The sequence below is a fragment of the Tursiops truncatus genome, chromosome 6, assembly GCF_011762595.2.
Source record: "Tursiops truncatus isolate mTurTru1 chromosome 6, mTurTru1.mat.Y, whole genome shotgun sequence".
Lineage (NCBI taxonomy): Eukaryota > Metazoa > Chordata > Mammalia > Artiodactyla > Delphinidae > Tursiops > Tursiops truncatus.
In genome coordinates, this window is record NC_047039.1 from 15948059 (window position 1) to 15974249 (window position 26191).

The window sequence follows — 26191 nt, forward strand, 5'->3', positions numbered from 1 at the left end:
CAATGAATATGTGTTAAATGAATGAGCATAAAAATGGAACCATTCACATCATTTGGGTTCTGTAGTGCCGAGCACAGAGGGAAGACTGGAAGACTGGGAGCAACCCTTACTCTTTGTTCTCTTTTGTTGAGTAAATCCACAGAACATGCCAACCTGAAAAGCACTATTCTATTTTCTATTCAGAGCCCTGTGCCATTTTGGAGGAGCGAAGAGATCCATTTGTTTCTTTGCAACAGGTAACTATGTACAGGGTACAAAATTTAAAAGATACAGAAGACCGTAGAGTGAATGTAAGTCTCCCTCACACCCACTCCTTCATCGCTCCTTTCCCCCCTGCCCCCGCTAGACAATTAATTACTGCTACTGTCCCTGGATGAGAAATCTCCTTACAAACTGAAAAACTAAGGCAATTCCCGGTTAAGCAACACGTGTAGTCCGTGGAGGAGAATTTTACCAAGTCAGCGTTTAAGGTACAAAACGCACCCAGGGGTCCTCATGCCCCCGCCACAGGCTAAATCCTCTGGAGCCCCTAAGCCTAGGCGCGAGGGTCGCGGGACAGGGCAACTCCGCGAAAGCCAGCGGCAGCGGAAGGGTTAATGCGTCTAGCCCCGTCCTCCCGGCCCGCCTCTTCCGGGCAGAGGGGGGCGGGGCTCACGTCACTTCCTGGAGACTGGCTGAATCCGGAAGCGATCCCCCAGGACCGAGGTGCAGCTGAGGACCCCGGCGGCAGGGCCAGCTTCGGGACCATGAGCTGGTGAGTGGGGCCCAGGCGGCGGGGGCAGCTGGAGCCCCCGGCCTGCAATGCGCTTTGCCCTGCGTCCGTCCGACTTGAGTCCCTTGGCCCGCGCTGCCCGCGGACCCTCTGCCCCGGAGCAGGGCCCAGTTGGCCCAGCCCTTGGGGTCGTTCAAGGGGCTTTCCTCTGGTGCTTTCCTGGAGGCTCCAGCTCTCGGCAGGCCTCACCGGGAGGTGGGGCGGGGGATCCCTTTAGAGTGGGATCCCGCGTCTCTTTGCTGACTCTGTACCAAGGTGCTGGTCCCGTCCGTCTTCTCTCAGCTGCGTGAAGTGAGGGACGCCCCTGTTACCTCCTTTACTAAGTATCCGTTGAGAAATATCCACTTCTCTTTCCCACGTGGGCATCTCTCCACCACTGCCAGGTGGCCCTCACTCTGGCCGTCTGAGCCCAGCTCATGGATCAAAACCCCTAGCTTTCAGACGAGTAGCCTTTGCTCCACTTAGTCTTCAAGAGACAAAACTTGCTTCTCTTTCGGTAGGAGCCAGAATTACACGCCACCCGCACTCCCATTATGGGATTGGACTAATTTTTTTTCCAGGGCCTTACACACTCTTTGCTTTCCCTGTTAAATTAACGTAAGTAAGCTTAAATGTTATGGGAACTATCAAGCCATGAGAAAAGAAGCCAGGGAGCCTCAGAGTAGTAGTCACAACTCCAGAGCTGGCACGTGCGTTGCTATGGAACTGTATGATACTTGGCTCATAGTAGACACTTGATCATGTTCAATGGTTGATTTCTTTTGTAAGACTCAGTTTGCCCAAAGGACCTTACCTTCAGGCTTGAGGGCCTGTATATCCACAACCCAAACCTCAGGGCATCCAACTTAAGTGTGCTTGTATGAATACATTGATCCCCGGAGATGTACAAGATGAATCAGTCCTTTTGGAATCCAAGTTACGTTGGCATAGGGTACATGTTTGCACTCTCTCCTCAGAGTCTAGCCTGTTGCTTTACGAAAAGTGCACATTAGCTAGTTATGAACGAGTGAAGATGGTAGAATATTCTTTAGGAAGGCGCTTGCAGCCTCACATTTGGCCATCAATGGAGACTAAGCTCTGGCCACAGACAACTGATGTCATTCAGTGTCAGGGACAGCCCTGTAATGTAAAATGTAAGCCATTTCTGTCCCCTCCTCCCCCCAGCTTCTTAGACGAAGATTGGCCGACAGATGTCAGACAGCACCAGCGCGTGGGGGTCAGCCCCGAGCAACCCCCTAACAAGCCCCAGCAGGAGCTGCTCCTTTTCCCTCCACCTTTGCTCCAGGAGGCCGATAGGGGGCTGGAGCCTTAAAAAGCTAACTTTCGCGTCTTGTTATAACCTGGTTAGTGATGGGCATAGTGGCAATCCTTCAATTCCCCTTCCTAGAGGGATTACTTCCTTAAAGGATCAACCTGGGTCCCTTTACTTTGTGATGTAGATGACTTCTTGCCTGCTGCATCTTGAATCTTTGGAGTTCTCTTACCTAATGTCTCCAAAAGCAGACAGTACAAGGTGCTTTACGTTGCCTAGACTGGCATTTACAATTCTTAAGAATGAATTGATCTTTCCTTCACAAATCAGGAGAAGAGTAGAGCAGAGGCCACTAAAGGTAGAGTCGTCTCTGGGTGATCTGAGACGCATTGTTTCCACCTGTCTTACAGAAATCCTTTTTCTGAAAAACTAGTAGCCTATTTCAGGCTGGAGAGAATTGAAATTGACAAGTAACTGCCCAGCCAAAGCTGAGATTTTGTCCAGTAGAATTAATTTAACAATACACACACATCTTGGCACCTCCTTGGACTGAGGGTCACAACCAAAAGGGTGGCTTTGTCCCTCAAAGCTGAGGTTCCTTTCTCTTCCTCCTTAGAGGGCTTCTACGTCATCTCTTGTGTGGCCCCTGACCCTCTCTCCCTGAGAGGGGAATAGCACCAGCGCCTGGGCACACAATTGCACTCAGTTCCTGGCTCAATGGCTGGCAAGGGGACCAGGGCTGGGTCCTTCTGATTCACTCCTGGAGTGGTTTTCCTGCTCCCAGAATGAATCCATCCATTCATCCGAGATTGGAATTTTCAGTGGGGGAAGAGACCAGAGTGACGTAGAGCCGTCATGGGAGTCTGATGCCCAAGGTCAAGTTCACCAAGCACATGGGATATGCCAGCCATCGTCGAATAAGGCCTAGGGGTACGCGGCCCATGGTCCCCAGAGGGTAACCATTGTTCTGGGCTAGGCTGGACTTTCAAAATGTCACAGTGAGAAATGTCCAATATTGGTGCCCTTTGCACACTGTGGACTTTGCATGAAGAGTGAGAGGTCTTTGTTCTCTGCTTCCTCAGTGCATGCAGCCCGCCCACCGCCTGTTTGTTTAGTGGGCACTTGCTGCCTTCCTGTACCATCTACTCATCCATCCGTCCACTGATCTGCTTTTCAGCAAGGTGGCCCAGTGGTGGGCTCTGCTCGGAGGAAGGCATTTGATGTTTACATCTCAGATCACTGATCCACCTCTTGGCCCCAAGCCAAGTGCTGCTTTCTTACCTTTCCTCCTCCGTGTCACCCCCCTCTCCGTGTGTGTGTGTGTGTGTGTGTGTGTGTGTGTGTGTGTGTGTTGTGTGTCTTTATTATGGTGTGGAGGGAGAATTAAATGGAATTAAGGATAGTGACCTTAATCTTGCTTAGCTGTCTCCAGGACCCATAGCCTTCCTTGGAACCACACACCTTCATGGTGATCTTAGGCTTCAATGACGAGGAAAAAGGAGCACTGCTGGAGGAAATCGTCCTATACCTAGAGGTTCAGGAGTCTGACTCAGAAGGAAGGAAATTAAAGTCAGTGCAGATAAATTTGGTAGGAGTTGGAGTGCTGAGTTCAGGCTCTGGTTCCCTCATTCTCAGTGTGGCCTGGTTAGGCGTCTGATCTTCCTCTGTCTTGTTTTCTCCACTTATAACACGGAATGGATAAGCTCAGCTGATACTTTGTCACCCAGACCTGTTGTGAAAAGAAAGGAAACCCTGGGCTTCCCTGGTGGCGCAGCGGTTGAAAGTCCGCCTGCCGATGCGGGGGACACGGGTTCGTGCCCCGGTCTGGGCAGATCCCACATGCCGCGGAGCGACTGGGCCCGTGAGCCATGGCCGCTGAGCCTGCGCGTCTGGAGCCTGTGCTCCGCAACGGGAGAGGCCACAGCAGTGAGAGGCCCGCGTACCGCAAAAAAAAAAAAAGAATGGAAACCCTGCGGATGCTATTTTGTTTTCTGACTCTTCTGGGCTCTTCTGCCCCTTAAATATTGGTATTCCTCAGGGAACATCTTTTTTTTTTTTTTTTCCTGTTCTCACCATGTATACCCTCCCCATCATCTTCAGGATAAAGGCCTAACTCTGGGCCATGGCCTAACTAAGGCCTAACTAACTGGAGACTGGAGGCCATGGCCTAACTAAGGCCCTTCTGGATCTGGCTGTCCCCCTTCACTCCTGTGTCCAAGCTTCTCCTGGTCTCTCGTGCCCCTGCTCCTCTGTGCGTGCCATTCCCCTGCCCAAAATGCCCTTTACTCCCCTCACCTCCCCACCCGCCATCCCCCAGGCCAACATCCACTCATCCTTAAAGAGTCAGGGCAGGCTTCAGCTCCTCTGAGGGTCTTCCCTGAACGGCCCCCCACACCCTGCCAAGCTGAGTGGGGTGCCCCTCCTCTGACCACCGTTAGCATCTGTACTTGAATTCTTGGCTTACTTTTCAGTCAGCCCACTAGTCCATGAGCTGTTGAAAGCAGAGGCTGTCTCTTGGTCACCACTGTATCCCTAGCGCTGTTCCCGGCAATCAGTAAATGTTTACAGAATGTATGAATGAGGACTTTCTTCCCATTTACTGACTTGCCTTCACTCAGGAAAAAATTTAAGATAAAAATGTGCAAAAGCTACTGGCCACTTCCTGAAGTGAAGAGCCTCTAAGCGTGCTATTGTTAACATGAAGAAGTGGCTTCCGAGGCTCTCTGAGGCTGTCTCTGTTCTCTGCCCTCCCCTCCCCACCCTTCCCCCACCCAAACTCCTTTATTCTCGAGCTCCATGGTGCTTCTCTTGTAGTACTCCCACGCTATCCACGTATCACAAACGTGCGCCTCTTCCCCCATAAAGTCCGTGAGAGCATGATCTACAGCTTCTCCATCTGTGTGTACACATACTGTCTTGCACATAGTGGGTACCTAATCGGTAATTGTCAAATGAAGTGGATGGAATGTAAGGAAGGACGGTAAACTGCTGGATCAGAGGGAACCATCCATGCAATTGCAAACATTTTCTCGGTGGAGTCTCTTTTCCCTCTAGCATCACCAGTGCTATCTTACATTCATATAGTGCTTTTAACTTTGCACAGTACTTTCCCATCCATTCTCTGATATCATCCCCACATCTACCCTTTGAATTTTGCAGTTCAGGTCTGATTATCTCCCTTTGACAACTTACCCGAATTCACTCACCTGGTGGAACTGGAACTGAAACCTGCATCTCCTGAGTACTCCCTGTGCTTAAACAGGAAGATTAGGAAAGTGGAAGACCATTCCCAAGCTGATTGGATCCCAAAGGAAGGTGTCTGACTTTGCTAGGCCGTATTGACACCACCGGGTTGGTAGTGAATTAGAGGAAGTGACCAGTTTTCACAGGTAAAGTGATAGAGGAAGTCCTGTGTCCTGCAGACCTCCAGGTATTCTGGACCATCTCAGCTTCTTCCTATTCTGGGGCCTCCCTGCATGGGGCAGCCTTATCACTTGCTTCTGTGACTTTGGACAGACCAGGCTCTCCCCAAGCTTCTTCCTCCTGTGTAAACAGCATAGTAATGCCTAGAAGACAGGGACCCCATGAGGAACCCATGAGATTCTATATTCAACATTGTTTTGGGAACAAATGTAAAACTCTTCTTTCAGCCTTTCGTAACAAGGGGGGAAGGGACCTTTTCCCGATTTTGGAGTAGTTGGAAAGAGTCAAGTACCTTGAGTCCCACAGCTTCACAGTCAAAGGTGTTTTCTTGTATATTATACTTTTAAGTAAATGTGTTGAGGTAGCTTTCAAATTGGCAGTTAAACTATTAAAGTTGTTTTCCCCAAACCATTATTCTGGTGGCTAATCTATTAAGTAGAGCCCAGTATAGTTTGTTGCACACAGATAGCGCTCAATGAATCTTTGTTGATTTAATGCGTATCGAACATTTTTAATGTACAAGGGCCTGTGCTAAACACTGGGAGACATTCAAAATGCTTTAAGAATCCATCCTTGTCTTCGGCCGGTGTATGGAAAGTGCCGGAGGTTCACAAGAATGACGGCAGATCACTAAACGTCCCTGTGGCAGAAAGAAAGACTTCAAGCAGAGGATGTGATTTTAACTGAACCTTGACGTAGCAAGCGTGTCCTGTTGCAGTGGGGAACAGGAGAGGGGTGTGCAGGTTAGAAGAATGGTGTGAAAAGGGTGTGTGGAGACAGAATGCGTGAAGAGTGTTGGGGGCAGGCAGTCAGGAGGCCAGCTTGGGTTTAGTAAATAGTGATTTGGGTGGAAGCTTCATTGATGAAAGCTGGCACTCTGGTTGGGGCCATACTGTAAGCACTTTCAGTGCCATGCTGAGGAATTGAAATTGAGCCTAGGCTTCCGAAAATTGAAGGTTTTTGAGCAGGGAAGTGGCAGGGCAAAAGCAATGATTTTTGTCAGGTTAATTTGGCAGTGGTCTGCAGGATAACTCAGAAAAGAGAAAGAATGGAGTTGGGGGCGGGGTACCTTGGACAGTGGCTTCCGAAGGTTTTTGACCACAGCTTGCAGTCAGAAATGCCTTTGATATCAACAGACACACAAACACACACACACACACGAAATAAGTTTCACATTGTATGTGTACAATGCACTCAGATATTTTCTACTATGTTTTATTTTGTTTTTTAAAGCATGACCCACTTCAGTTGATTTCATGACTAATTTTGATAGATGTTTACAATGGAATGATGTGTAGCAGTGTAAATGATCGGTGAGGGATGGGTGTTCTACACACCCCGGTTTGAAAAACACTTTTCTAGGAGTTTATTACAAATATTCAGACTAGAAGCTTATACCTGTGACTCCAGCCAGGTAAAGATAGTGTTCTTTATTTGGTTGTTTGTCATTGGTTATAAATAAGGAATACAGAAGGGGCGGCTGTAAAGAACGCTGGCTGGTTCTGCATAAGAACTTATTGCATAGATTTGAAAGCCGCCAACCACTTTATATAGAAAAGAAAACCCAGGTAGACAAAAGCCTAAATCAAGATGTTCCATTGGGCTTCCCTGGTGGCGCAGTGGTTGAGAGTCCGTCTGCCGATGCAGGGGACACGGGTTCGTGCCCCGGTCCGGGAAGATCCCACATGCCGCAGAGTGGCTGGGCCCGTGAGCCATGGCCGCTGAGCCTGCGCGTACGGAGCCTGTGCTCTGCAACGGGAGAGGCCACAACAGTGAGAGGCCTGCGTACCGCAAAAAAAAAAAACAAAGATGTTCCATTTATTAGTAATCAGGGAGAGCAGATTAAACCAACATTGAGAAATGAAATGTCATTTCACAGCCATCAGACTGGCAAAAATGGGCAATTTAGTCTGGCAATGCCAAGTATCTGAGGATGAGGAGCGGTGGGAACTGGCATCTGCTGAGTGGGGTGGGGAACTGACGCAACCACTGGGAGATTTTGTAGTGCCTCACACAGCCAAAGACGGGCCTGCCCCTCACCCAGAGAAACTTCTGCACCTGTGCAGCAGGAGACCTGAGCAGAAATGTCCGCTGCTTCATTGTTTATACATGTCTAGCCTCTGAAGAATGGGAAAATAAAACATGGTGTCATTACATAGTGAAATACGCAGTGTCAGAATGAATGAAGTGAGCCATGTGTATCAGCAGGGGCAAATCTCAGAAACATAAGGCCCAACATAAAAGGCTAGTTCGGAAATGATACATTCAATGTTGTACTATTTGTATAAAGTTTAGATCTGTAAAACAACACTATGTTGTGCTTATGGATTCAAACTTATGAAGCAAAAGTATAGGATTAATAAACACTGAATTCGGGGTAGTGGTTACCTCAAGGATAACAGGAGGGAGGGAAGGAAGGAAATGGGATCAGGCTGGAACACTCAGGGAGCTTCAGCAGTATCTGTGCTGGTGTGCTGCTTGAAGAATAAGACCCGAAGCAAGTACGGCTCAGTGTTAGAATTTGACAATGCTAGGTGGTGGGTACATGAGTATTTATTATATGTGCTCTGCTCTATAATTTTCTGAGCGTTTCCAATATTTCTGTAACTGTCGCATGCCTAGCCTGACCAGTATCATGGCTAAGGCTGACCTCATAGCAGGAGAATTATTGCCTCCTGTGGCCAAAAGCTGGGGATGACCGAGGCAGGCAGGCCTAGAAGTGGGTTTCCATCCCAGCCCTCCTTCTGCTTCTAGGGGCCAAACCTTCAACAGAGAAGAGGAAACGGTGGAGTGAAAGCTCTTTTTAAGATTCCTGGTTGGTAAGGGACGAGTGAGAATGAGATTAGAGCTAGTGCCTCAGCTGGTCTGGTGCTTCTCAGAGTGTCTGCCCTCAGCCACTGTGAACCCATCAGAGTGGAAGTCAGGCCATAGGAGCCTTCTCTCTGGCTTGTTCAGTAGGCAGGACAAGGCTTTCCCCTCCAAATGTCTTCTGATTCCCTATTATAAAATGGGAAAACCGAGTTTCTACTTCTTCTTATCTTAGCAGGTTAGAATGAGAATAGGTAGTAACTTGTCTGTCAAATATTAGGAGTTTCTTAAAGAGCTGCCAAAAAAAAAAAAATCCAACCACCTCCCTGAATTGCCTTCCTTCCTCTCTTTTCTTGACCTCTGGATACTCCATCAGCCTCCAAACTTGTGTCACAAATCCTTTTCCTACTCACGAGGAAGTCACCACTCAATTTTAAGCAAATATATTAACTTGGACCTGGTAGTGGTGGTTATGGCAGGGACTCCTGTGTGCTCCCCAAACAGAAAACAACCATTTCAGGTTTCCTGACCATACTTACCTCTGTGTAATTTTGTGCAAGTCCCCCATCTGGGCCTCAGTTTGATCATCATCATCAAAATACCACCACCATCATCTTTGCGACAGGTACTCCCAGGCTGCTTACTGTAGGCTGGGAACTATTTTAAAGATTAAACTCACTTAGCTTTCACAGCGACCCTATAAAATAGGTATGTTATGATCCTATTTTATAGACAGGGAAACTGAGACACAGGAAAATTAGGTAAGTTATCCAAGTCTCAGAGCTGGCAGAGCCAGATCTTGAACCCAGGCAGCCTGGCTCCACAGTCCACCCCCTCATCCAGTACGCCGTCTCTTGGGTGAAATATGGGAGGGCAGCACTCTGAATGAGCTGACATATCGGAAGCACCTAGCGCAGACACTGGCAATAGTAGATGCTCAATAAATGATCACTTTAATTGGATGATCTCACTCAACATTCTGTGATTCGTTCTGTCTTTCCTTTTCAGCGGTCAGCCCGGGGAGCATGGGGAAGGAGGGATCACAGCTGAGCTGGGCCATTGTTCTGGTCAAGTAACAAATCAGCCAAGTCACAGAGTCGTGCCTTTTATTTTTAAACACACACATACCTCCTCGGACTGGTGGCAAGCGAGAGTGGTGGTGTCTGTGCTCTGGTTCGGAATCCAGCTAATTTAGGGGAAGGACTGAGGTGGGGCTGGAGAGGCTATGGTCATAGGCACTGGAAATGGATCCTTCACAGCTCAGGCCATTTCCCCTTCTGATGGGGTGGGTCTCTCACGTCCTTGCTTGGGCTGAACTTTCCTTGGCCCCGGGCATTGTGGCCAGCTGGCCCTTCAGAGAGGATGGCATCCAACAAGCAGCTGCTCCGCCGGAGCCAGCTGACTCTCCATAAACCCTGCCCTGGCCCCGGCCCACTGTTTGCTCTCTCCGATTGTCAAGGTGGTGGTAGCCTTGGTGGGGCCTCAGACCAGAGAAGGCAGCGACCGGAGGATAGAGTGACAGAAGGATGGGGGAGGAGGGGCTTGTCCTTCCAGCCTGCAGAAGCTGCTGCCTTTCGCCCACCTTCCTGCTCTTGCCGAGACAGTGACTCAGGCCCAGACCACTCCCCGGAGAGCCAGGATTTCAGCCACTATCTGCTGCCTCCTACTCTTTGCTCAGCCCTCCCTTCGTTCTCACCTCCCTCCCCTCCCCCCACGCCCCACCCCCAAAACTGTGATCTTTGCCCAGCTGGAGATATCGGGATGATACACGGTTGGGTTGACTGAATCATTCCAGGGTTCTCTCCACCCCTGGGCAAGGCCTCGGCCCATTCAGGCTCAGTAGAAACAAATTCTGGAGGCCCAGTGAAGGCCAGGGAGGAGGGGGTAGGTTTTAGCTTCTTTAAGCTGTTCTTGGTAATGGAGTGGAGGACTCTCCAAAGAAGGTGGGGCTCGGGGAATCTGCTGGGGTGACCAGGGGATCCCCACCCAGCTGCCATCCGGGCCTGCCTCTCGTCTCTGCCTCTGCAGTGGAGGGGGTGGGGAAACAAAAGATTGAGAAACCTAGCAAATCGAAAATGCACAAGAGCTGGTTTTGTAAATAGACATTACCCAAGAGCAGGAGTTTTTGGGGAAAGGTTTTCCTGAGACAGACAGAATTAGCCAACTGGCATCATGCTGCTAATAGAGATATTTACTGTTTGAAAAAGTATATTTGTAGCTTTGGAGAACATCCTGTTGACTTTTCTTTATTGTGAAAGAAAATAGAACCCTTTTTCTTCCCCCCTTTCCCTCTGTACACACAGAACTTTTTTTTTTCTTTTTTGAGGTGGGGCATGTTGGGGGTTGGAGAAGGGTAGGGCTGAGAGAAATGTTTTCTCCATTTTGTTGCCGAGACCAAAATATCCCTCCTCCTGCCCTCTGGTGCTCATATTTATGGAATGGCAAGCAGAACAAAGTAAAGAATCCTACTCCAGGGGCCGGAAGCTCACAGCCTTCATGATGGTTTCCAGAACGTAGAGATTCTCTGGGGAGCAAGCCCAGTCTCCTCTCTGGATCTCTGCGTACCCGCCCGATTCCAGGGGGAGAGCCCTGAGGAAAGCTGTGAGAAGGAGGAGGAACAAAAGTCTGGAAGCCCCCCGCCCCAGAGCCCCAGCCGTGCCAGGACAGCACCGCTCTGAGATGCTCTGATACTGTCAGTCTTGCCGCACACTTTCCAAAGCAGTCGCTTCTCCTGAGGACGTCCCTGAGTTCCTGCGGGGGCCTAGACCGCAGGGTGAAATCAAGAGGTCAAGGAGAAGAAGAGGCAGAAGAGTCAGTTGACATGCAGTTGCTTTGCTCTTTCGTCTCACCATCTTTCACGTCAGTGGCAGAGAATCCGATCCCTCCATCAGGGCACCTGCCCCAGTTTTCTGGCTCTTTCTCTGGCAGAGTGGAGTACGTTTGCTCTTTGGCAGCCTGAGAATAAACCCAGGAGACTCTTCTCCTTTCATATTTCCTCTCAGGCTCTTGAAAATGTTTTCCCTTGACCCATACTCTGATATCTTTGCCAGGCTTTACTGCCAGTGCCAAAGGCCAGCTTCGTTCTCTCCGTCTCCACTGAATTTACTTTCCCTTGACCCAGGCTGATACTTGTAGCTGGCGATGCCTTTTTAGGTTTTATTTTACTCAGGTAAGGATTGGGAGACCAAGGACAATGATATTACCTTTCTTTGTTCTTTATATAGCCTGATCTAAGAGTAGCTTTTTTCAGGAACCCTAAATTAGAGTATGGTATTTGATAGGGCCCCTGGGCCAATAGACTCATTTTACTCATTCATTTAATCATTCATTCCCTGCTTACTATGTGTATGAAGCCAGACTATAAGCTCCATGAGATCATAGAATGAGTCTGCCGTATTCATCCTGATGTCCCTAGAACCTCGTGTAGTGCTAGGCATGAAGGAGGCCCCTAATACATATTTACTGACTGTTCATTCAGTAAAAGGTTGAAAATAGCACTGTGCCTAGTACAGCACTTGGCAGGAGTTGCAGAGAAGCATAACATTGAGTCCCTACCCTTGAGGTGCTTTTGTGTCATAATCAGAAAGCAAGATGTATGCACATCAAAGTTAATTAACCTGTACCTTTAACCAAGCAGAGCTCACTTCAGTAATGGAAGGATGGCTCAGTCTTAGGACATGTATTCACACAGTTCGTCACAGCACTAGGTCATAGGAGAACCAACAGGTCCACCAAATGCATGCTGAAAAGGCATTGATATAATTCAAAAATCCAGTCTTTGTATCTTTCAGTAAACTAGAAACAGAAAAATATTTCCTTGCTATTAGCCTCCTAAATAAACCAGGAGCCCTCTTCGTATTTTATAGTGAAAGATCAAACTCGAGGTATTCTTACTAAAGTGAAAAACATTTTTCTGTAATTTTTAGCCAATGCCGTAATACAAGACAAAAATAGGTATTAAATATTGGGGAAGAAGAGGGAAATTTTACAATTATTTTAAAATGGTATCACTGTCTACTTGGAAAACCCAATTAGTTCTTTTTTTTTCCCCCAGCCAAATTTCTTGGGCTATGTAGGTTAGGTGTATAGCTGTGGTGATTGGTTGTGGGGTAAATATTTAACACCCACTAGCTTTCCTGTGTACTAGGAAGATGAAATGAAAAAGAGAATCCATTTATAGTATAACCAAAAATATAAAATTCCATGGAATGTACCTAAGACGTGTGTAGGGCAAAAAAATTCACAGATAAGTGTTACTTTTGGATGTTAATATTTAACTAAACAAATGTAGAGGACCTATGTGAAAAAAAACTCTTAAGACTGAAGGGCTTAATAAAAAGACTTGAATGACTGGAGAGAAGTATTTTGGCCCTGAATGAGCAAACCTAATATTTATAAAGATGTAGGTTCTTCAAAAGTTAATCTATAAATATAATGTATTTTCAGTAATTAATATCCTGATTTGGAAGGGGAAACACAGCAGATGATTTTGAATTTCATCTTAAATATGAAAACAAAATTAAAATAGCCAAATTACCTGAAAAAGAAATGTAATGAGAAGGGATTTGCTTACTAGGTATCAAGATCTGTTTTAAACCTAAATAATTAAATTTGTGTTATTGTCAAAAGAGTAGACAGATCTATGATATAGAGCGGAAGTATTTAATGCTGATAAAATGATTTTTCAAAGATAGATTATTTTTTTAATTCATTCATTTATTTATTTTTGCTGCATTGGGTCTTTGTTGCTGCAAGCCGGCTTTCTCTAGTTGCAGTGCGCAGGCTTCTCACTGCAGTGGCTTCTCTTGTTGCGGAGCACAGGCTCTAGGCGGGCAGGCTTCAGTAGTTGTGGCTCGCAGGCTCTAGAGCGCAGGCTCAGTAGTTGTGGCGCACAGGCTTAGTTGCTCTGTGGCATGTGGGATCTTCCTGGACCAGGGCTCGAACCCATGTCCCCTGCATTGGCAGGCGGATTCTTAACCACTGCGCCACCAGGGAAGTCCCAAAGATGGATTATTTTTTAAGTCATGTTAAAACAACTGGTTAGCCATACACTCAAACTCTACATGGAGTAAAGATTTAAATATAAAAGACAAACCACTAAAATTCATATGAAAATTCAAGGGACACAGAATAGCGAAAACAATCTTGACGAAGAAGAACAAAGTTGGAGGACTCACACTTCCCAATCTCAAAACTTACTACAAAGCAATGGTAACTAAGACAATGTGGTACTAGCAATAAAGATAGATATGTAGATCAATGGAATAGAATTGAGAATCCAAAAATAAACCTTTATACTGATGGTCAGTTGATTTTTAACAAGGATGCCAGTTCAATGGAGAAGGAATAGTCTTTTCAACAGACGGTACTGGAATAACTGGATAGTCACATGCAAAAGAATGAAGTAGGGTCCTTACCTACACCATATTAAAAAATTAGAAAACACAAAAGGCCACATGTTATATAATTCCATTTATATGAAATGTCCAGAACAGGCAAATCCATGGAGCCTGAAAGTGTCTTTGTACCACACTACAAAATGGTGAATGACTGCTAATAGATACAGGGTTTCCTTTTGGGTGATGAAAATATTCTAAAATTAGCTAGTGGTGGGAATTCCCTGGCAGCCCAGTGGTTAGGACTCTGCTCTTTCGCTGCCAAGGGAGCAGGTTTGATCCCCGGTCAAGGAACTAAGATCCAGCAAGCCACGCAGCGTTGCCAAAAAAAATAAAATCAGTTGTAGTTATGGTTGCACAACTCTGTGAATACAGCCAAAACACCAAAGTGTACACTTTAAAAGGGATGAATGTTACGGTATGTGAATTACATCTCATAAAGTTGTTATTTAAAATTAATAAAGCAGTTTCTGAGTAAAGGTGACAAATTGTGGGATTTGTGCAGGAGATAAAACCAGGTGTATATAATAACATACTACATACACATCTATAATGTATAACACATTATACATTATAATGTATAATAATGTACATCTATTTTATCTCCCTCAGAAATCCCACACAAAGCACAGTGAGGTGATTTTTTTTAAGTCATAAACCTACCAATTCAGGGAGAATAGAACAGACATTGACAACATTTGGGGATTGGAATGCAGTGACATGGGGTAACTGACTTGGCAGTTCCCAGAAGGCCAGGTGGTGAACTGGCATTTAGGAAAACCAAGAACTTCCATCACAGAATCCTCAAAGGTTCAGGAACTGGTGACACTAGGTACCTCTAGGAGTGGGCTGAAGCCGAACACTCAGATCAGGGGGATTGGTTGAAAGCTGCTTATGAATAAGTTGAGAGTCCTACCATCTCCTCCCCAACGCCATTTCACTGGACACTGTCCCCACCTCACCCTAGCAGAAGAATGAAGGGGCCCCACCCCTGGAGAGTGTGAAGCAGGGAGTTTCTCTACTAGCGCACACAGAGGTGGATTTACTGTGTGAAACTAATGAAGCTTAAGCCTCAGGGCCCCTCGCTTACATGGACCTTGTCCAGGGCCCTAGAAGGAACCCTAGCCATGTGTTCAAATGATCCTGTGTTTCTGTAAACTTCGAAAATGTATTTATACTGCACTCAGCTAAGAATATCTCTGCCTTCCTTTCCTCTTTTTTTTTTAAATTAATTATTTATTGGAGTCTAGTTGATTTACAATGTTGTGTTAGTTTCTGCTGTACGGCAAAGTGAATCAGCCACGCGTATCCACTCTTTTTTAGATTCTATTCCCATATAGCTCATTACAGAGTATTGAGTAGAGTTCCCTGTGCTATACAATAGGTTCTTATTAGTTACCTGTTTTATATATAGTAGTGTGTATATGTCAATCGCAGTCTCCCAATTTATCCCTCCCCCCCCTTTTTTCCCCTTGGTAACATAAGGGTGTTTTCTACATCTGTGACTCAATTTCTGAATTTCTGTTTTGTAAATAGGTTCATTTGTACCATTTTTTTAGATTCCACATACAAGCGATATCATATGACATTTGTCTTTCGCTGTCTGACTACACTCAGTATGACAATCTCTAGGTCCTTCTTTTTCTTCTTTATACTACCCTTCATGTCAGGCAGCTTTGGAGTAGCCTAGACCCTTTTTGGGATGGGACAGGATTGGAGGGGGTTGTTGAATTGGGAGTATGCTGTTTTGACTTCAGTTTGTAAAGACATTTTTGAAAAACATAAAACAAGTGAGAAATTAGAGTCCTGAGTTGGAAGCGCACAAAGGATACCTTTTTTGATCATCTTCAAATGTATTTTATAGCTAAGAGAAAAATTGGATAAAAGTAGAACACAAAACAAAAGTGACAAAGGTGAGAATGAAATCAATAGATATTACTCTGAAATCATGTAAAGTGTAACAAAACATTGTCACATTGTACCAAAAGCTAGTAATTCATTAAGAGAGTAAGATCAGTTTTAGATAGGAGTGATGATTATCTGATGATCTAGTTAATGAAGAGGAGGAGCAAATTACATGAACCTATTGCTAAAACATTTAAATTTCTAGTGGATGTAACATGAAAGACATAACAAAGGTAACATAAAACTCATACCCTCCTACTAGGACCTCAGTGACAGACCAGTTACTCTCATTAATTCAGAGAGCATTTAAGATTAGTCATTGTACAAGAAAATTTGAAATGTGGCCTGAAATCTTATAGTTTATTTATTAGAGAAACATGAGATTTTCCTAAATTTTACAACAATCCTAAAGTTTATATTTATATGTTACCAGTAAGCTGGAAAAAAAAGCTTTTCTAAACTGTCAGTAATAGAAAGCAAATTTCAATCAACGCTACTAGAGAAAAGGCTGAATTATGTGTCTTTTCTCTCTAAGGAAATGATTTATCAACTCTGTGTCACATGAAGAGGCAATCATAGACTATGCAGCCAAAAAAATGTGCAGAAATAAACATAAAGGTGTGTCAGGCAGATGATTAATAAAAATATTAGGTTATTCTTGATTTTCTGATGTTCATGTTATTTGTCAGCTTTTATAGCTTGTAATTTATAATGTTCTTTTCTCTGTTTAAATAAACATCCACTTTCAGGCCTATTTTTATATTTGCAGTTTTGTAATCTCTCTTTTTTAAAGGGCATGCAAAATTGTGTAAGCTTCAGGCCCACAAAACCCAGATCCGCTTCAAGCACAGGTGAGGGCAGGACTTCATAGGAGGATGAAGTGGATGAATGCATGTGGAGTGCTGACACATCCTCTTACACACACACACACACACACACACACACACACACACAAACACACACACACACACACACACACACACACAGCCTCTTCTACTCCGCTCCCAGAACAGTGAGCTGGGCCTTTATTCCCAGTCCAAGACAGTGGAAGAATCTTCTCTAGGGAATTTTACCTCCCTTGGAGAAAAGAGTACAAACTGGCATCGAGGATCCCCCACAAAACTTCTCAGCCAGATCATCCCACACAATAGACAGACGTTATTCATGTACTTACAGCTTCTAGTCAGCGTTTTGGTCCCCACTCATATATTGGAGAAGACAACCAAGAATTACCACTCATCCAAGGGACATGTTTAATATGAAAAATGGAGACTAAAAGAAACACAAAACCAACTTGAAGGGAAACTGAGACTATAAAGGAAGAAGAAACTTTTTTCAAAGCTATCATTAAGATTTTCAGATAAGGCATCCAAGAAATAAAAACAGGGTACCATTTTAAAAAAAAAAGGGACATCCTGAAAATTAAGAAGAGCTGTTGGAAATTAAAAACATGGCAGCAGAAATGAAAAACTCTTTAGAAATATTAAAAGATAAGGAAACATTGAAAAATAGAGAAATTAGAGGACCAGCCAAAGAGGGTCAGCATCAGAATTATAAGAATTTCAGAAATAAGAAACAGAGAAAATGGGTGTGGGGGGAGTGGTCAGTAGCAACAAAGTTTCCTTTAATCCCAGAACTAAAGATTATAAATTGCCAACTCGAAAGAGTCCTGTGTATCCCCCAGCACAATGGATAAAAACAGACCCCAAGGTACATCGTTGTGAAATTTTGCAACACGGGAGACACACATCTGACCCTCGAAGCTGGCATGAAGAAGATAAAAAGCAGGTCACATACAAAGGTTGGGAGTCAGATTGGCTTCAGACTTCACCACCACAGCAGCACTGGGAAATGAGAAGCCAGTGAAACAGTGCCTTTGAGATTCTGAAAGAAATCATGTCCAGCCTATAATTCTATACCCAGTCAAAACTAACTCGTGTGAGGATAGGATAAAAGGGGTTTGGGTTGCGCAGTCTCAAAACTGATCTCCCTCACACTTTTTCTCCACCCAGATGAGGAGTAAACCAAGAAAGGAGAAGACATGGAATCCAGGTGGAAAAGATCCTAGGAGAGAGGTGGAAGGAATCCCTGTGAGGGCGGTGACAGGGGAGCCCAGAGTGGAGGCAGCCCGTCCAGACCCGAGCAGGTCCAAGGCTCCAGTAGAGACTGCTTCAGGAAGGGAAAATGATAGGACACCTGATACGCATGAATGTATTGAGTAGATTTAGACAACTGAGAGAGGATTAGGGATAAACATCTAGAAGATGAAGCATATGAAAGAAAAGGAAAAATTATTTTTAGGGAAACTTGTGCAGTGTTCTTAGTTCTGTATTGCTGTGGAACAGATTACCCCACAAATTAGTGCCTCCCAACAATAATACCAGTCTCTGATTGTCAGGAATTTGGGAGTGGCTCGGCTGGGGGTTTTGGCTTGGGAACGCCACAGTCTCCTGAAGGTTTGGCTGAAGCTGAACAGTCTGCTGGCTGCCACATGCAGGAAGGAAAACAAACCATGTTCTGTTCCTAATAGTGTATTTCGCATTGCTCTAACCAGATCACAGTATACCTCTATTGAGAAGGCAGAGTTGCAAATGTGCCTTTGGGTAATAGGGGTGAAGACCCAAAAGAGGTGTGTGTTTTTGTTTAGTTAAATCTTCCTCTTCCAAGATAAAAAGTCAACAGCTAGGGCCTAAAACCTAATCACCACAGGGTGGTAATGCGCGCATTTTTATTTAGAGATGCAAAGGTACATATCAAAAACAAAACAAAACCAGCCACGCTAGAAGTGCTCATCACAGGCGATTGAGTTTAGGGGAGCCTAGAACCTAATGTTTTACTTAGCAGACATTGTTGCCTTGTTAAACTATGCACATGTATAACTTTGATAAGGGCAAAACTTAGATTAGTAGAAGGAAATCATAAAAGGAAAAAGTAGGTCCAGGTGAAATTTTTCTGTGTTGGAGTGGAAGAGGCAGGTCTTTCTCAGTATGACACCAAAAGAAGAAATCATAAAGGGAAGAGACAGATTTGGGCAGTTTCGCTTCATACAAATTAAAAGCCTCTGTACATTAAACACACACACGTACAAAATGGAAAGGTAAACGTTAAGACAGGAAAAAAATCCTGGGACTGGTGGTAAATGATTTCAATCCTTTAAAAAATGTAAACTGTTTCAGCCTGTCTCGGGCAATTTGGCAAGCGAATCAAAGCCTTGAACCTGCATGCATCCTTTGACCCAGCAATTCCAATACTAAGAATTTATCCTATGTGACTAATCCTTGATATGCCCAAAGATTTAGCCGTTGGTTTTTGTTTATATTAGAAGAAAAACTTGAGGCAGTTGAAATGATAATGTAAGCCATGTGGGTTACAAAAAGAAAATTAGTGATACAGTTGATTAATGAAATACTAGGTAGCTCTTAAAAGTCAGGCTGATGAAAACTTGTGTATTGGCATATAAAAACACTCCTGATATATGTTTCCTTTATTTTTTTTAAAAGTTGTGTCAATATGCATATGCTGTACACACTGAAATTTGGGGTATTACTTTTTCTCTGGGATTTTGTGTATTTGTATCTGTGTGTGTGTGTTTGTCCTTTGTGGTTTTCCAAGTTTTTGACACTGATCAGGTGTTATTTTTATAGTCAAGGAAAAGAACTTAAGGGATTTTTTTTTTCTTCAGTTTATTTGAGAGATATGGAAAGTGCAAAAAAGAAAACAGTAATCATATTCTCACCACCCGGAATTAACTACTAACATTTGGCATATCAGCTTCAGGTTTTTTTCTTTCTGAAAATGTTTAAAATATAATTAACACCAAAACATTAACCTTGGTTATCTTTTCAATATGAGACAGAGGGCTATTTTGGAGTTTTTTCTTTTCCTTCTTTTCCTTCTCTTTCTCTCTCCCTCTCTTCTCTCTCTTTTAGGCCTTCTGTACTTTCTCAAGTTTTCTCTGATGAACATGCTTTACTTTTTAAAGAGATGAACTGTAATCAACTGTAAAAGGTAGAATATTTTTAAATGCCTAATAAAGTCGTAGACATTTTGAAGAAGGTAAGCAAGGTTTGGGAGTCAGAACAGCTTCGATGAAGCCAGGAGAAGGGAAAGGTTCCCTCTGGGTGGGGTGGCCGTATGTCCCAGTTGCCCTGGACAGTCCAAGTTTTATGCCTTTTGTCCTGATGAAATTATTAATGATATGTTGGCACTAAAACATGGACCTCCACTTTGGGACAGGAAGTTGTTTACAAGGCGTCTAGATTTGGGGGATAAAGGAACAGCCACTTGGCTGAATCAGAGTAGTTGTACTGGGTGAATGGGAAGGGAAACTAAAAGGCGGGTTGAGACCATATTATAGAGGCACAGTGACTGCTGGTTTAGGAAGTTCCTCGACCAGTTCTAGGGCTGGCTCAGGAAATGTACAGGGTAAGCCTGGAGCAGTTCATAGTCCAGAAAACAAGGAAGTACTAAACAAAACACACACACGCACGTGCACACACACACACACACGCACACACACTGATGTGGGTATGTCAGAAAGCCACAGGAGGCAACTGAAGGAGCTCCCAGTGGCCAAAGCTGGAACAGTTTGAGCAACAGAATAAAGTAGGATTGGATTATAACCCATATAAAATAAATATCGATGTATTTATACTGCTATAAGTGACTGAATAAATAAATAGAGAACAGAAATCTCCCATGCAGAATCCCAAATAACTTATGCCAATACTCTGCCCGCAAAAAGGTGGAGTATTACTCTTCATTTCTTAAGTGTGGGCTGTGCCCAGTGGCTTCCTTCCAAAGGTGGGGGTGTTGTGGCAGGGGGACCATATATCGGAGAATCCCGGGAAAGGCTGCTTCAGCCCAGTGACGGAGACTCACATCAGCAGTAGGAAGTCGGGTTGATGGCTCGAGCCCTCAGTATGATGTGGCAAGAGTGGCACTTCACCCCTTCCCTCCAGAACCTGTAACGCCAGTCTAGTCATGAGAAAGATAGCGGACAAGTCCCAGCTGAGGGCCATTTCTATAGAGTACCTGACCATCACTCCTTAAAACTGTCCAGGTCATCAAAAACAGGGAAAGTCTGAGAAAATACCAGGAGGAGTCTGAGCAGACAATGACTAAATGGAATGCGGCAACCTGGCTGGGGTCTTGGAACTTAAAGGGGACGTTAGGTGAAAACTAAGGGAATCTGAATAAAGTGTAGACTTTAATATTTCAGGATTGGTTTGCTGATTGTGACAAGTATGCCATATGAATATAAGATGTTAATAATAAGGGAAACTGGGTGTGGGGTATATGGAGTTAGGTACTGTCTTTACAATTGTTCTGTAAATCTAAAACTTTTCTAATCAAAAGTTACTTTTTTTTTTTTAAGGCATTCTTCAGGCAGGGAGATGGCTTTTGAAGAGGTGAGGTGAAAACTAATCAGAATCATATGATAAAGTTATAGGTGATTGTCAGTAGCCGCAGTGAGATTACAGAGGCCCGGTTCCTTCTACACGGTTCACACGGCCTCTCATTTGTGCAGAAGCACCCAGTTCAGCACTAGCCTCCTCCTGATAACACGGTCCTCTTTCATTTCCAGGCTTCTAACAATGAACCCTTTCTAAATTCCATAGTATTTTAAGATTAGGTATTTTGACCAGATGATTTTTTTCCTAGTTCCTTCAAACACATATGACATATCTACGTGAAAGAGTATTGAACTGTGAGTAGTAGAAAACTGGACAAGAAATCACAACCCTGATTGTTTGTTCTGGGTCCTGTTGCTGAGTGACCCTGGGCTAGTCACTGAACCCCTCCAGATCTGCTTCCGCATCTCCAAAATGAGAGGGTTGAACTGGAAAAATTTCTATGGTAACTTGCAGCTCTAAAAATACTGTGATTCCAAATTAAGATTTAGAGAGAGGCTGTGGCACCACAAATAATGGAATCTAAGTTCCTAATTCCTTTGTAGCTAGTCTGTAGTACTAGACGCCACGTTAGAGGCACTTTGAGGACCGCTCTGAGGGCTCTTTAGAATGCGCATTCCGCTCCCCATGTTCTTGGAATGGAGATTCAGTTTAGAATTCAAGTTTTAGGTAAGCTGAAAGGGCTACGTAGTCCAGCTCCTTTGTTTTATAGTTTGTTTAAGAAACTAGTCAGAGGCAGAGACCAGGGTTTCTTTTTTTTTTTTTTTTTTTTGCGGTACGCGGGCCTCTCACTGTTGTGGCCTCTCCCGTTGCGGAGCACAGGCTCCGGACGCGCAGGCTCAGCGGCCATGGCTCACGGGCCCAGCCGCTCCGTGGCATGTGGGATCTTCCCGGACCGGGACACGAACCCACGTCCCCTGCATCGGCAGGCGGACTCTCAACTACTGCGCCATGAGGGAAGCCCAAGACCAGGGTTTCTGATTCCTGGTCCAGAGCTTTTTATATGGCAACATGCTTCACACAGAGCAGGAGCGGTCTTTTTGCAATGCCACCAGGACCTCATTTGCACTGTCACCAAAATGGTCCTTGCGGGCAGTTGCTCACTGTCCAAAACCATTGTGTCAGTCAGCTCGAGTCCCTGATTTGGGCAGAAGTAACTGTTGCGGGGGGAGAGGACTAAGGCTCTCCTGTCCCCTTAACCTTTCTTCTTCAGGTCTGAGCGAGGGAAATGGCAATTTCATTTTTTCTTTCCTTTTCAATTCCATAGCTTACCTTCCCTTGGTAATTACATAGCCAGAGGTTATTTGTTTACCGAAGCCACGTGAATCAGCCAGCCCCCAAAGGGTTAACGCTCCGAAATTACGGGGCTGGATTAACAATAAACAGGATGTCCTCCAGAAATTATATTTAAACTGCTGTGACTCAGGCTGGCCCATCCTCTCAACCAGATCGTTGTCTGGGGTTATTATCGGTGGTTAATTATACCACTGGGCTTAGCAGCAGTGTTGGTCAGTATGGGCCAAGAGAAGCCAGGCTTGGGGAGAGGGGGGTGTGGAGGGAGGGGCCTGGTGGAGGGGGTGGGGGGAAGGAGTGGGAGCGGGAGGTTTGAATGGAAGGGACCACTGGTCCTGAGCACTGGAAGGAGAGCAGTGAGAGTGGGGTCCAACCTGCACCCTCAGGGCTCTTCCCTGAGCTGATCCCAGCCAGGGATGCTTAACTCACTCCTACCTTGGTGGGAGAAGCCGCGTTTCTGTAGCTGTGGGGATGCCCTGTGGCTTCTTTAATTCTCAGAACTGTAGGATGGGAGAATTTTCAGCGCTTGAAGGAAGCTTCTAGATTACCCAGTTTAACCCTCTTGTTTCACAGAGTAGGAAATTAAGTCCCGGTGCAGTCATTTCCTGGCGTCCTGCTCCTCAGGGGTGGAGGCGGGGTTAGCGCTCAGGGTTTCACTCCTGGGCCATGACCTTCCTTCCATTATGCCACACCTTCTTCCATTTCCGAGTGGGGAACCTGAGGTGCAGAGCTTCCCAGCAAGTTCAGGGCAGACTTGAACTGGATTCAGATTCTTCTCCAAGCTAGCTTTCTTTAGATGTTGTCAATTCTCGCGGGAAGTAACCCAGCCTGACTGGTCCTCAGTGCTCCTACAATTCGTCATCTCTCCCCAGCCCCACAAGAAGCCCTCCACAGTCTGTCTCTCTATAGAGAAGTAGGGAAGCACCTGCTACAGATGATAGTGGGCTTTGCGGTGTTTTTTAAAGGCATGTTTTCAAGGATGATAGCTGTCCAGGTGAGCCTGCAACCTCTGACTTCACAGCTCCTCAAGACACAAGGTTTGTAGTGACTGTTACTAGTACAGTATCTCACCTTTCCTGCCTTCACCTTTGCAATGTATGTAGACATTGCAGAGAAAGATGCCCTGGGGCACCTCCATCTGATTCTGTCCATGGGGGACCGTTCTCCTGGAGCCCAGCCTGGTTGCTGATGGTCCTAGACCCGCAGGCACGTGGTACGAGTCCCGGGAGTGAGGCACTCCTTCCAGGGGGGAAGTGGCCGTACCTCATCAAGTCTTTTCAGCCACATCCTTCCCCATTTCTCCTAACCTTCCTCTTTGACTCTTTGTCTTACAGGATTCCTTTCAAGATTGGGCAGCCCAAGAAACAGATTGTCCCCAAAACAGTGAGTAACCAGTTCTTTCACTCCGAGACTCACGTGGCCTTTGTGTAGAACCGGAGCTTTGACTCAGTGAATGGTGGTGCTGGGAAGGCAGAACCCAGGCCTTATTATTCCCAGTCGTGCTGCTCTAGAACCTCACACAGGCGGGGGCGTATAGGGCCCTCCTATCCCGGGACACTTTCCTCCCTCAGGTCAGCCTGGGCCCCTCCCCTTCCTTGGGCAGGTGGAAGAGGTGGGTTACAAAGTGAGGACAGACACCCTGCTTCTGAACAGCCCAGCACTGGGGTCTAGCGTGACAGTCTGCACTTTCCTGAAAGGGTTCCTGAGACATAGGCTCCCGCCAAGGACACGTCCCAGGCTTCTGTCTGCCGCCCCCTCAGGCTGCGTAAAAGGCCAGAAAGCCTCCCTGGGATGTCCAGGTCCCCTTCTCTCTGCTGCTTCATTCATTCTTAGCCAAGACCCGGAGCCACTCACTGGGAGGGCATGATTGAATCCTACCCCTTTGTAAGTCCACAGTTTTTGTCTCTGTTTTATTGCCACAATGGAAGAGGAGGAGAATCTAGATTCTCAGAAGGTTAGAACTGTGGGACTTCCCTAGCAGCCCAATTGTTAGGACTCCACTCTTTCCACCGCAGGGGGCCCAGGTTCGATCCCTTGTTGGGGAACTAAGGTCCTGCAAACTACGCAGTGTGGCCAAAAAAAAAAGCACTGGAAGCCCTTAGAGATCATCCAGTCCAACCTTCTGAGTTTTCCTGATGAGAAAACCAAGCCCCGTGGAGTTTTTGTGACTTTCTAAGAATTACGTTTCATAAACCTAATTCTGATGGAGCTGGAATTAGAACTCAAGTTTGAGGCTCCGTTTCGTACACTTTCCATAGCTTCACGTGAGCTCACTCGGGCTGTGAAGATCTCCTGAGGTTTTGGAATTCTAGTCAAGAATGGCCTCTCCACAGGACTTCACTGGTGGCACAGGGGTTAAGAATCCGCCTGCCAATGCAGGGGACACGGGTTCGAGCCCTGGTCCGGGAAGATCCCACATGCCATGGAGCAACTAAGCCCAGGTGCCACAACTACTGAGCCTGTGCTCTAGAGCCCGAGTGCCACAACTACTGAGCCTGCGCGCCTAGAACCCGTGCTCCGCAACAAGAGGCCACTGCAATGAGAAGCCCATGCACTGCAACGAAGAGTAGCCCCCACCTGCCACAACTAGAGAAAGCTCATGTGCAGCAACAAAGACCCAACGCAGCCAAAAATTAATTAATTAATTTGAAAAAAAAGAATGGTCTCTCCAACCCCTCACCCACCAATGTGGGTGAGGCTCTTGAGGGTTTAACATGAGAGACTATATCTGTAAGGTTAGCACTGTCAGCCTGCTGGAGGCCCTGGACTGTCATCCCAGCCGCTTATAAGACAGTTCTTGTCTTATAACCTTGGCCCTCCTTAGCTCCGGATTCTGAACTGGGTTTGGCGGGAGGGGAAGTGCAGCACGCATCTGAGCACTGGCTCCATCTTTGGGAAATCCAAAGTTAGGTCACTTAAAAGGAAATGGGTCCATGGACAAAGGGCCCTCCCTTTTTTTCAAGCAAAGGCAGGCCAAGGACAGACTCAGAGTATACCTCCCATGCAGAGGATGACCAGCTGTGGAGGCTCTCAGCTGAAGCGCGGAGAATCTGGGCGTGCTCCAGCCAGCAACAGGAAGTGGGAAGGTGTGGCTTTGAGTCTCCAGAGTTTAATCCAGGGCAGATCTGAAAGGGAAGTGGTTTCGAGAAGGGTCTTTTATTCCCAGCACTCACTACCAAAAAACAAACAAACAAACAAAAATTTCTCCTAACACCCCAACCTTGATGGAAATAGCCTTTGTTCTCCACGGAAAAGTATAGGGTAGCATGCAGTTTCTCGCTTCCTTGCCAGAATTTGTTGTTGGAAAGGTCTCTAGGTCTTTTACTCTAAGGGGTGGCCAGGACTCCCCGGAGGAAGGGCAGATGGACAATCTCAGTGCCTGTGGATGGGCCCGTGGCCTCCCTCTTCCTTTCCTGGCATCCGTCGTGTTTGGGATGGAATTGTAGCCCTCTAACACCTGGCATCAGCTCCTCCAGACAGACTGGGCATCAAGGAATGGTTATGAAACTGGATTTGGAAGGTTCCCTGCCTGGATTCCCATCCTGGCCCTGCCACGTGTTGTCCGTGACCTTTAGCAAGTTCCTTACCCTCCCTGAGCCCTCATTTTCTCCTTTGTGAAGTGAGGATGATACTAGCTCCTATGTCATTGATGTAAGTATTATGCATCTTACATGAGGTAATGCACATGAAGCACTTAGCACAGTGCCTGGCACGTGGTGAGCCCTCAGTAAATATTAACTGCATTATGAGACGATAGCTGATTTGACTCTTAATAAACCACCAAGGACCCAGCCTGTCCCCAGCAGCTGGATTCCCCAGTACAATGAAATGGTAGGCTGGGCCTTTGATCTCTCACGAGGAATAGAGTCCTTTGCTTCCTCAACTCCCCAGAGGCACTGAAGTCTATGTAGCAAGACCCTACCTCTTC

At 45.8% G+C, this 26191-nt stretch overlaps 1 protein-coding gene across 12 annotated transcripts in view; it reads left to right on the top strand.

Moving 5' to 3' along the window:
- The first annotated feature begins 631 nt into the window (after positions 1 to 631).
- Positions 632 to 26191, top strand: part of BIN3 (bridging integrator 3) — a 44361-nt gene continuing 18801 nt past the window's right edge. For 3 of the 12 annotated variants that reach the window (XR_012332406.1, XM_073805849.1, XM_073805857.1), the window contains exons 1-2: positions 632 to 754; positions 23598 to 23646. Coding sequence is in view for 4 of the 12 variants with exons in the window: in XM_073805849.1 (XP_073661950.1) it covers positions 747 to 754; positions 23598 to 23646 (57 nt within the window). In the remaining 8 variants the exon portion in view is untranslated. Of the gene's footprint in view, positions 755 to 22986; positions 23301 to 23597; positions 23647 to 26191 lie in introns of those variants that run through there. The other 9 variants (XM_073805855.1, XM_073805853.1, XM_073805856.1 and 6 more) reach the window with 7 other exon arrangements.